We start from the raw sequence: 12,300 nt of genomic DNA, 5'->3' as shown, positions 1-12,300 counted from the left end.
AAAAAAAAAAAATTCCAATTTTCAAAAATGTTTTTTAATTCTCAGGTTCAAAGATGATGACAAAACCTTGTCGAAACGTTGTACATTTGCTGTTATATTAAAGTTTTTCTTCATTACCCATTCAAGCCGTCTCCAGTCATTATTACACTAGAATATTGTCTTTGCTTAATATATTTGATGTAAATTATGAAACTAAAGTTATCTTTGACATTTATTCTGTAATTTATTAATTCAGCTAATTGAAAAACAATCAACAATTGAATAAATACTACTGGAATATTGTGACAGTGAAAAACCTTTTATTCATATTCCAACTTTTCGGATTACTCCTTCATTAAAGTGATGGCTGCTGTAGCGCGTCAGTAAAAATATATATTTATTTAGAGCTAAAAGTCATTTATGCGCTTAACTGATAAGTTAGTTTAAAATATATGAGTTTACATTATATTTGAATTTCAAGTAAGGAAGGTAATAATACAATTGATAATTTTTTGTACAAATAATCAATCTATCAAATAATCAAAGCTATATAGGTATAATACTCAATATCAAGAGCTGTGAAGGACTACGAATTTGATAATCAGTATCGAGAGAGGTCAATAATTACGAATTTAACACTCAATATGAATACTGCTTTTAATGACAGCTATGTTCAAATCACTATTAGGAGTCAATGAATTTCTCGATACATCACTTTTCTATCTCGTAAGGAAGTATAAAATCCTATCATATAATTATCAATATACATTCGAATTGTCTGTTACAAACTATTACCAAGTGCAGGCCTCAGTACCAAACTCTGATACAACATACGTTGAAACATCATTTACAAACTAAGTATAGAAGACTATTAATTATTTGAAAATCATTCCTATTTATTGCCCCTTGAAGGAAGGTTGAATTTAAATGTATGTTGATTAATTTTATTAAATGTTAGTAAAAACTAGTAATTTAAAAAGAAGAAAAAAGGGAAAGTACGTATTTAAAAATTCATGCCAAAATGGATGACATCAATAAAAAAAGTTGCAACTGTTTAAACTTCATTATTAAAATGAAAAATATATGTTGATTACTGATCTAGCGCATATCGAAATTTATTTATCATTCGCATTATAAAACTGGATCACAGAAAAAAAATCATTTATATGTTAAATAAGTCTTCAAAAGCAGAGAAATTTAAAAGGTCGTTGAAATGCGTTCAATAAGGTCATCTCTTTTATATGTCTGATTCTCTCTATCACTGACCAATTAAAACTGCACACGTGTTATTACTTAGGAATCACAATAAAATCTGATTACCGAATACATGGATGACGAAGATCCTCCAATCACCCCAAATCTGGAAACCGAATCAAAGTTTTTACTGGGAAAGTAATTAGATTGGCCACCATATAAACTCCCGGAACAGTTGATCGAGCCTGACAGGTTGGGAGCCGGGGATCCCAGCCCGCTGGACGCCGGGTATCCGTATTCGTCCACACTGTTCTCTTGTTTGATGAAAGGAGCAAAAGGTGAAGTAGGCGAAGATCTGGGGCACCGCGGAAAAGTCACATCGGGTTGAAGCAGTTCGAGACAAGATTGCATGTGCATGGGGAGAGAAACGTGGCCTATAAGCCAAAGCACGGGCAGCTCTTCTTTACTATGATCCGGTATGGGTAACAGACTGATATCACTAGCTTCTTCTCACCACTGTCTCAAGAAGCAGACTGTTGTGCAGCTGCAGACGTCTTAAAGACAGAACGGATCGGATCGGAGCGCGCACGCTACAACTATCCAGTCACACCTCCCGGGGAACAGACACACAGAGCAAACGCAATTCTTTACTTAGATTTCTGCGGGCAGTCTGAGTAGCCGCGCAGCCAACTCAAGACCCGCCTGCGTGCCCGCGCTCAGCGGATTTCTGTGATCTCGACCAGTCACCAATTGGGCCCAGCTTACATTTAAGCAGTCTGACTAGCTGAACGCCCAGCGGAAATCTCCAATTTTTTCTTTTTTTTTCTCTTCTTCTTTACAATGGAGACACTTGACTAGAATGAAGGCTGCGCTGCTGTCTTCTCGTGTTCTCTATTATCAGTATGTGTGACTCGCTGCCCTTTCGGGCTCACGTGCTGACTCTGCTGCAATATAAGACTCTGCATTAACAACTCATTCCCACTTCCTCAAATTAAATCTTTCCAGCAAAAAAGCACTTCATCTAAGACCAAAAAGATGGATGTACCTAAGGCACGAAACATTTCAAAACTAGGACTACCAATCACAGTGTTCAGAAATCGACTCAAAATCAATAAACTATCTGTTTAGATGATACAACTCTTCGCAAGAAACATTATTTCCTTCACTGTATTGCTGTCATATGGTCTAGATAGATAGATTTCATTACCTGCTGGCTGGCTAGCTAATTTGTAGTGGTTTGATTACAATAGAAGCCCATCTAAACTGTACTGCTAAACTCAACAATAATTACTCCACCAGAGAGGGAATCATTCTTAGCGTTTGTACTATATTAGTGAAGTTCAACAAACGAAAGTAAATTTATACTTTATTGAACCAACAGGATGTCTATCAGCGTTCCACAAAAGATTTGATTCAAATATGTTAGTTATGACATTCGTTGCTTTTTTACAATTTACAAAGAGTTCTTTCTATTTGTTATTTATGTAATCTTCCTGTATCGAATATTTTGTAACAGTTACGTAACAGAGGTTTCACAGGAAAAACTTGCCGTAGAATTCAGCTCATATTTAAATAATCAAGTGCAGATCATATGTTGAACATTAGAACTTACTTAATTAAGTAAAAATTTTATCATTTACTCATCTAACATGTACGATGTTATTTATGCAAGGTTCTAACATCAAATCGTGTTATAGATTTGTAGCTCCGATTCACCTGTATCAAGATCCTTGGTTAAGCTCAATTAACATTGAAATAACAGCAGAAAAAAAAAGTGTGTTTTTACTTAATTTTCATACGATGAAACGCAGAATTATTATCAATGAAAGATTATATATATAACTAATCTAATAAACTTAACGTTTTTTAAGAAGTCACAGAAAAACAATGCGTCAGAGAAAAAGAAAGCTCGAGTGATTCATTGATAAAAGTAAGAAAATAAAGTTTAAAAATAAAGACGGAAGTTTATTAATCGAATAAAAAAGTAAGTACATTTTCACGCGTCAAAAAGAAGTTCGAGGTTAAAGATAAAGCCTTTGTTCCTAAAGAACAAGGATAAAGTTAAAGTTTTCATCCTGAAGAAGGAAGACTAAATAAAGGTAACAAGAACAAGTGATGAACAAATATCAAAAACATAAAAAGATATTATAAGAACGAAATATTCTTTGTTTTTGATTTCGCCAAAAGCGTTATCCTTAATCTTGAAATGATAGATTGGAGGGAAAAGAGCAAGGTAGTCAACACCACTAACCGCCAGTTCCTTTTTTATCAGAGATTTAACGCAATTATTATAACACACCTACACAACTTTGTTTTGGCGGTAACGAAACACGAACCACGGAATCTCAGTTCCACAGTCCGGTGCGCTAACCGCAGATCCGTGATCTACACAAACTAAACCTGTAAATATAAAAGTTTAGGTTTATATATCGAAACAGTACAAACAAAACAAAAAAAAAGAAAGAAATGGAACAAAAAAATGTGATCAAGGCAATAATAGAAACGTAGTGAGAGAATGTAACGATGAAAAGAATTGGGGAAATATATACAGAATAACGTGGTGTATAAGTGAAAGTACAAGTTCCAAAAATAGAAATATCAGGAATTTATCTAAATCTTTGAAAGGGGTATTGGCTCCTACTTTTATATTCATCCATAGCTGAGGGGACGGATCGTTTTCAGAGGAGTCACTTCTAGAACCTTGGAACTTTAGATGTGCAGCCCGACACGTTAATCATTAGTCTGCACCGGACTCAAAGATAGTATGGACAATATATTAGGAAGAGATTGTAGTTAAACAGACGGATAATTAAAATAAACAATACAAGGTGATTAAATAACAGTCAGTCGAGTTACCCTGTTAACAGTTGCATCTTCCTCACAAAACACAATTTCACGAAAACTAAAATATTCCTTACATCATAAGACTTACGCCCATTCATTATTAGGAAAATTTACATTTCTAGAATAAGATATAAAAACTTCCCTTGAGGTTACAGGAGATACAATGGCGTTATATCCTAAAACTGAGACAGAGAGTAAATTGTGTGTGATTAGTCTATTTATGTGTTTTGTTTATTGTATAGTATCAACACTTGCAAAGCCTTATACTGTCGTGACTACCTTTATATACATAGAAATTCAAATATTCATAATACCAAAACAGGCAAAGTGCTCCGAAAAAAATGATTTTTTTAAATTTCGTGCAAAGCTACACGAGGGCTCTCTCCGCTAGCCACCCCTAATTTAGCAGTGTAAGACTAGAGGGAAGGCAGCTAGTCATCATCACTCAGGGACTACTCTTTAAACAACGAATAATGGGATTGACCGTCACGTTATAACGCCCCCACTGCTGAAAGGGCGAGCATGTTTTGTGGGACGGAGATTCGAACCCTTCAGATTGCGATGATCTTAGTGTTCGTAAATTCTTATATTTTAGATGGCGCCGTACTTTGATTACCACCTCTTGTGTGTGACTTTTTGTATGTTCCTTTCTGGATGATTTTGGTTACCCCAAGATGATCCATATTAATTTTTTTCCCTAATGCCATTAAAAACAGAAATACCACCGTTTGGAAATTTTAAATCCGCATATTTCTGATTTGAGTGGAAGAATATTTTGTTTCTGAAAGGGCTTGTCACATACGCTTCCAAATACCGATCAATTTTTCGGTGGTATCACACCACCTACGAAAAGAGAAACAATGTCAAAATGCAGTTCTGATACATTGCGGTCCACCGCAACTTTATACTGACTGTGGTTCTCACGTGACTTGTGTATTCAAAATCATTTTATTATAACTTTCTCAACCTTATGTAGTTAGAGGTAAAGTCTAGAGAAAAATGAAGACTAGGAAGAAAGAGAAAGGTTTAATGATGGTTGTAACACAAATTGATAAGATAGATGAATTAATAATGTAGATAAGATAGAAATGAAGATAGATTAATGCAACTTGAGAAAAAAAAAGCAAAGCTTAGGGAGGATTGAAAAAGCTAGAAGCTAGAAGAATCAATAGTGAAAAATGTCTAAAGATGTCTGTGAGGCAAAAGGACAAGATGGAGAAATTAGTATTGGAAAAAAAGAGAAACGTGCTAAATGATGGTTAGATAATAGAAGAAAATAAAGAAAGAACCGTATTAAATTATTACTTGATAAAAGGTAATGTTAGATGAATTGATTGTGGAGAGAAGGAGAAACGTCTAAAGGTGACTATAACAAAAATTTGTTTGTTTGTAATTAAGCACAAAGCTACACAATGGGCTATCTGTGCTCTGCCCACCACGGGTATCGAAATCTGAATTCTAGCGTTGTAAGTCCGCAGACATACCACTGTGCCACTGGAGGGCTAACAAATGATAATAATAAAGCCGAATTAATAATAAAGAGCTTTTAATAAGAAATACCTAAAAAGATAGATAGACAAATGAAAAATAGCCAGAGATAGCGAGACGTATAGAGATGACTGTTTAACATAAATATAGAGTGATTAATTTCAAAGAAAAAGATATATGCCCAGAAGTGAAAATAACACAAAACGATAACATATATGAAATAGTAACTATTAATAGAATTAATAGTTTCTTTGTTTTGTTGAATTTCACGTAAAGCTACTCGGGGAAAGCAGTAAGTCACAACACCCACCGCTACTCCTGGGTTGCTATTACACCATAGAAAAGGGGGTTTGACCGTCACATTTTAATGCCCTCAGAGCAGAAAAGGCGAATATGTTTGGTGACAGGATTCGAACACGCAACCTGCAGATTGAAAGCTGGTAGCACTAATCACCAGGCTACGACGAGTCCTAAAAATAACATTCACGTAAAAGGATATCCTAGCTTGAAGAATGATGGAGACAAATAGAAATGTCCCTAAGATAAAAAGTATAATAGTGAATGTAGAAGGCTTAGAGATGGCTGAAAGGTAAAAGAAAGAATGAACAGTGAAATAGACAAAATATAGAAATTACTGTTGAATTTAAGAAGAAAATAAAACAATGAGCTACGAAAGGAAAAGAAGGGTATGCAATATATTTTTCAGACGAAAGAAGAAGAAGATGAAAAGATAAACCGTAAAGAGAAAACGATACGTGTGTGGATGACTAAAGACCGAAGAAGATGATAGTACGATGAGTGGTGAATGATGATCAAGAGAAAAATCCCGATATGTTTGTAATGAAAAGTTTAGAGGAGTGAGTTATAAGAGAAAGAAAAAGAAAAGTCTAGAGATGTTTGCTCATTGAAAAGAAGTTTATGATAATCAATAGTAAAGAAAAAAGAGAAATCTTTAGAGACGACAATAAAACAAAATTACAAATCGACATAAAGAGAATAAAAGAGAGAATAACGGATATAATTGTAGCACAAGAAGCAGAAGAATGAATGTTGCAAAAAATTAAAATTTTAGAGCATGTGAAATTTAAGAATGTAAAAAATAAATAATAAGAGAGAAATATTAAGATTTGTAGATGCCTGAAAGAAACAAAAATATAAGATTGAATAATGATTAATGAGATAAAGAGAAAAGTCTTGTGACTGTGAAACAAAGGGAGAATGAATAAGAGAACGATAATAGGATGAGAGATGTTTCCAAGAAAAATATCAAATATAATTATAGATAAGGAAATGCTTACAGATAACTGTAAGATCAAAAGAGAAGATAGAAGAATAAATAGTGAAAACAAAATCATCTAAAAAGGCAAGTTAACAAAATTAGAAAGTCAGAGAGAAATAAAAAGTTAAACAAGTACTTAATATCAGTGAGATTGGCTCACAGCTCCTTATTTCACCACTAATAACGTTCTATGAAATGATCTTGGTTATGGAGTATTGCGCTATTTCAACTGCAGGAGGCTTTTGCGCAGTACACCAAACTTCCTCATTAGATATTTTCTATTGCACATCAACCGTGCGCCAACGATGAATTCCGAAGACCAGACTGAGCAATCCAAAGATTCTCTATAAATTCAAAGAAAATCTCTATACAGTTATAGCATGGAGTTTCTTTTGTACTTGCACTTTGCGGAGGAACTGCTATGTTGATTTGGGCGTATGGCTAGATGTTTTGTTTTATTGACATTCAGTCCATACAATGATCATTTCCTTTATGGTATAATGTTATCACCATTTTAGCCTGAGTGCATGCACATAATATCTTAGCGTTTTCCCATCTATCTGGATGTTTAATTTACAATCGTATTTATAACATACAACTATCACCCATACCTTCGAAAAAACCTTCGCGACATGCTTTATGCCATTTTTGAGTGAAGTAACTTGTGTTTTCCAGCTGGAACCACCCCTTCCCTTGCTTTACTGATAAAGTTCAACATTAAAGTTATCTGTTCTTTTGAAACATCCATGCATTTGAGCCCGCAAAATAGAATAACTACGTGTCAAAACGTCCTTTAATATAGCCCTAAAAAAAGAAATCAATTTTTATACAAAAGGGTTAGTGATTTTTGAACATGGGGATTAGCCGTAACACAAAGATTAGATTTTCATATTATTACCATAGATCGTAAAACAACGGGAAGTAATCACAGAATGAATAATGAAGGGAAATATTCTACAGATGACAGTCAGAATAAATGAGAAGATGGAAGACTATATAATGAAGATAAAGTTCAAAGCTAGAGATGTCTGTAAGTCAATGAGAGAACATACTAAAAAGGAAACGAAAAGTGATTATGGTGTATTTTAATTGTTCAAGTTTATGTATTTCAAACACTGATCAGAGATATGAGAGAGGAAATCACATTTGACTGGAATGTGTCTTGGTCATCACATTCCTCTTAATTGGTCCTTTCTAATCAGCAATACAATTTCTCTTTCGTTTACCATATGCCATTGATAAAGAACCTTTCCTTCAGTCCATACTCTTAGACGAGGCTAGACTTATGCAATATTGAACAAAAGCCCAGAGGTCAAACCCGCTTCATGAGTTCTGTATCGAAAGAAATGATCTTGATCAATAAATTATGACTAATAAAAGATCTGAAATGCTTTTTTTTTACATACCTGTGACTAGTACTAAGTTTAATCTAATAAAAATAAATTTTCAAATGAAACGCTTACAGTCAGTCTTTATTTAAGCACTTCTGTTAGGAATAATACTAATAAAACTCATTGAATAGCTACGTTATGCATTTTTCATTCTTGTTTGATATATATGAAAATAATTTTGGATTTACATATGTGTCACGTTTGGTCCTGCTAGCTGTTGTTTGAGGGCATGAACAAAGTTTCGAACATTTTCGCTCCTGAAATCCCGAAGGAGTTAAAAAGTTGACCCTCGATCCCACACTTTTGTTCAGTGATCAAAAGTAAAGTGCCAAAATTTAAAAACAATATCGCAATTGTAGGCCTTATAGATATGAATATGTACATTATAACAATGATGCAGCTGCATATGGTCACGCAATTACCAGTACTGCCAAATCATGACTGTTGTTAGTGTAGACATAGTACATCACTATAATGGCGTTGTCTTGAATATAATTTAAGCAAATATGCATTAAACACTAACACAACATTCAGCCATGAGTGTTGTATAAATGCCTACACATCAAAAATACCCTACATGAACACACAAACACAACAAATAATCCTCCACCATGACTGACATAACTATGTACACAGAGTTAAAAGAAGTATGCTGAACTCAGATTATATGTTATTCCCTCTCCCCACTGCACCTGGAGACTTGAATTTGACACGTGCAGCTCTTGGTTATCTAAGCCAAGGAAGAAACGCGTTTTAATCGGCTAACATACACGAGGCATACTTTCGTCAACTGTAAATAGATGACTTGAATAAAGCCGATAAGATGCTGCTAGTTTATTAGAAATGACTGTTTTGTCCTAGCTTACACTGATATACCGTTTTGAATACATGTGCAATGAATCATTGATTTCCTGAAAAATTCTGGCACATGTGTAATATATTCTCACTTTAGAGCAATACACCACAGAATAACTGGGGAAAAACCACATTTAAAGAAAGAGGAAGTTTAAGAACCACACAAAATGTCCTTATATCTACACTTTCTACGTTTTCTACAAAATTCTACTTCATCAATAACGTCTCTAAAACAAAGTTTGAGGATTGTATTAATGATAGAATCAGGGAAAAAATCAACCATTTTTCTTGTTTGTTGAAATGATAGTTATTGTGATAACTCTATTGTCAAAGGAACTCAATGTCCATGAAGCACTTGCTTTCCTTAGTTGTAACTTTATTATAGTTCGATACGCTTTTCAGAAGTGCTTTCTTTTGAAGAAATGATTCTTCATAGAAATAGTGATAAATACTTTCTTTTAAAGAAGGTGCAATACTAAGAATAGTATTTTTCGTACTTAACAGATGAGTATTTCAATTTTCTAAACGACTTGTTCTTCCTGAATGGTTCTATCTCCGGACGGGTTAGCCTATACTAATGGTAAACTCCGTCTTTCAAAGTATAATCATTAATGCAGTCAGAAATTCTTCTTGGACTACAATTTCCCCTTTTATAATATACTGTTTATTCTATAATGTATGCTTAATAAAATCTGGTAATATATTTGGAAAGTAGAAGGCTTGCTTAATTTTTTATTTTTCTTTCGAAAGATGTTGTACCTTAAGTAACAGGTATTTCGCCGAGCAGAGGAAATGTTTATATATAAAAGTTTGTTTAAGATGTTTTACCAAAAGAGCCCAGCCTATTTATTGGAAAAGAAGCTTTTGACAGATAATTTAGATCTTCAAACTGTGTCACACACAATGGGTTGGTTGACAGATCGTCATGTGAACTCTGTTACTAGAGAGCGGAAACAACAAAGATGTGCCAAGTTACTAGTTATAAGCAAGTTATGAATTCTGAAGAGTGAACGATTAATACGTTGCCTAAAAACAATAATACATTAAAACATTGGCTGCGGACTTATACCGCTAAAAACCGGGTTTCGATACCCGTCATGGACAGAGCACAGATGGTCCATTGTGTAGCTTCGTACCTAACTAGGAACAAACAAACAAATATAGTGACTAGACGAATGCCGGTGGGAGCAAAAGAACTCACGCACTCACTGGGCGACTGCAGCTGTCTAGAAGGAAAAGAAGAATAACAAAGAAACAAAGATCTGAATACTAACTTGATAAATGACGTAAAAAATTACACCAGTATCACATTATGATAGATTATTCCAATGTCAGGGAAACAGGGAACGTAAATACTGTCTTTAGAAGCTCTCTGAAGACTAAACTCTCACACCCTGAATACACTCTCACTGGTTTTAACTTCATACCACATCATTATAAAATACCTTGGGTTGCCATAATAGTTCAACATGACAACAACATCTGCTGTGAGTAATATGCCAGTTTTCAGCGGGACAATCATCATTGAAAGCTACAAACCTTCCAAGTAGTTCACCGAAAGTTACCTACAAACATTCAACTCATCAACCTGTACATGAAAAGTAACACGGTACATCTTGCTGAAGATTGGGTGTTCCTGCCTGATCTGTTTTATAACACTTCCGTGTATTTAATAGTAGAGAACTTCAATACCAAGCACCAAAGGTGGGATGCAGGTGAGAAAATGCAGGTGAGACTTACATTCTGCTCTCCATAATATAGTCACCAACATTATAATGTTAAACACCGGTGAATCGACAAGAATTGCTGAGTGCCAAGGTGACAGAGGCTCCTGTATAAAGTTTGCTTTTGCTAATCCCACCTTTAGTGTAATTTCTCCTTGATATAGGAAACATAACATTAGCAGTAATCGCCTTTGAAGACAGGGTTGTTTGAATAAATCTGGAAATTCATGCAAGTATGTCAGGCTATCTTGCAGAGCCCGTGTTCTCAAACATATTTTCAACATTGAGCAAAGTCAAGGCAATAACTTCTGCAAAAGGAACACCATATCTATGATACCGATAAAGTATGAAAAGACAATAAAGCCCTGGCAGAGTGTGGATAAGGCAATGATTACATGAAATAGAACCTGTGCTCTCGAGTGCATAAGTCGACCATTGATTTAAGAAAACTATGAAAAGTTCAGAGCTCAAATTTATTCATTAAAAATGTGTTATTTATTTAATGCTTTAAAAAGAAAATTTAAATCATACACTTTGATTTGGGATTGATTTCAGGATGTTCCAAACGAAATCATTAGCATTTGTAAGGTTTCTGAACATATTACGTCACTCCAAGTCCCCTAGGAGGAGTGTCATAGTAGGTTTAAACAAAATAGATTTTGTGTTTTGAATACAAGTGTGGTTGTACATATATAGTCTATCACTATTTCCTAATGCCGGATGTCATGGCTTGATGTATTTGCCTATATTGCAGTTTGAAGAAACCATAGGTTAGTGATCGAATCAAGAACTGAAAGATTTATTTTTGTTCTTTTCTACTATCTAAGCCAATATGGCTTCCAGTCCAGCAAAGATTCACATAGAGATCGAAATAAATTTATAAAAACTTGACTTGGTATATGTTGTGAGAACAAAAATATGTTGGGAACCACATGCACCACAATTATAGTTCTGATTTTTTCAAAGCTGGCTACAAATTTGCTACATATTTTTATACTTCATTTGAATTATGATGTTGCAGTGTGATAGGAAAATAAATGTCGCTTAGTTAAATAATTTAGCATTCGACTTTATCAAGTACGGTTTTTACCAACAAGGGTTTATAGGCCTAAGTAAGTGAGAAGAAAATCACCACAAATAAATGTACAAAAAATATGTAAATGAATATAAAACAAGTTCAAAACTCATTAAATATATTACATTAAACTTTTAAATTAACAGTTATAATTTTGATATCGTAAAAAAAAGTTGTTTCTATGTGATGTCAATGATAATCAGTAGAGGAAAACTGTATGTAATCCTTCAGGAATTAAAACAAAGAGAAAATAAAAACTTTATAGAAAAAAATTAAAGGAATGTAGGAAGAACTCAAATGATTAACTAAAATATATACATTGTTAAGTGGTTTTGTTTTTTCAATGTATCACAGATAAAGCTTTTCGAAATTCCAAAGCTGAAAATTCATACAAATACAAGGTGTAAAAATAAATTATTTTATTTACAAAAGCTACATAAAATCTATACAGTAATTCTGAAGATTTAAATG

The 12,300-nt window shown here is 33.9% G+C and overlaps 1 protein-coding gene across 1 annotated transcript in view; it reads right to left on the bottom strand.

Annotated features, from left to right (window-relative positions):
* LOC111088596 overlaps positions 1-1,671 on the bottom strand; it is a gene marked incomplete at its 3' end in the record, with an annotated part of 2,969 nt that extends 1,298 nt beyond the window's left edge. The window contains exon 1 of the mRNA XM_022399182.1: positions 1,300-1,671. Coding sequence (XP_022254890.1) covers positions 1,300-1,590 — 291 coding nt within the window. The remainder of the gene's footprint in view (positions 1-1,299) is intronic.
* Positions 1,672-12,300: the final 10,629 nt, after the last annotated feature.

Source organism: Limulus polyphemus, unplaced genomic scaffold, assembly GCF_000517525.1.
Source record: "Limulus polyphemus unplaced genomic scaffold, Limulus_polyphemus-2.1.2 Scaffold4094, whole genome shotgun sequence".
Lineage (NCBI taxonomy): Eukaryota > Metazoa > Arthropoda > Merostomata > Xiphosura > Limulidae > Limulus > Limulus polyphemus.
Note: the sequence above shows the minus strand (reverse complement) of the source record. Positions and strands in the feature narration are given on the sequence as shown.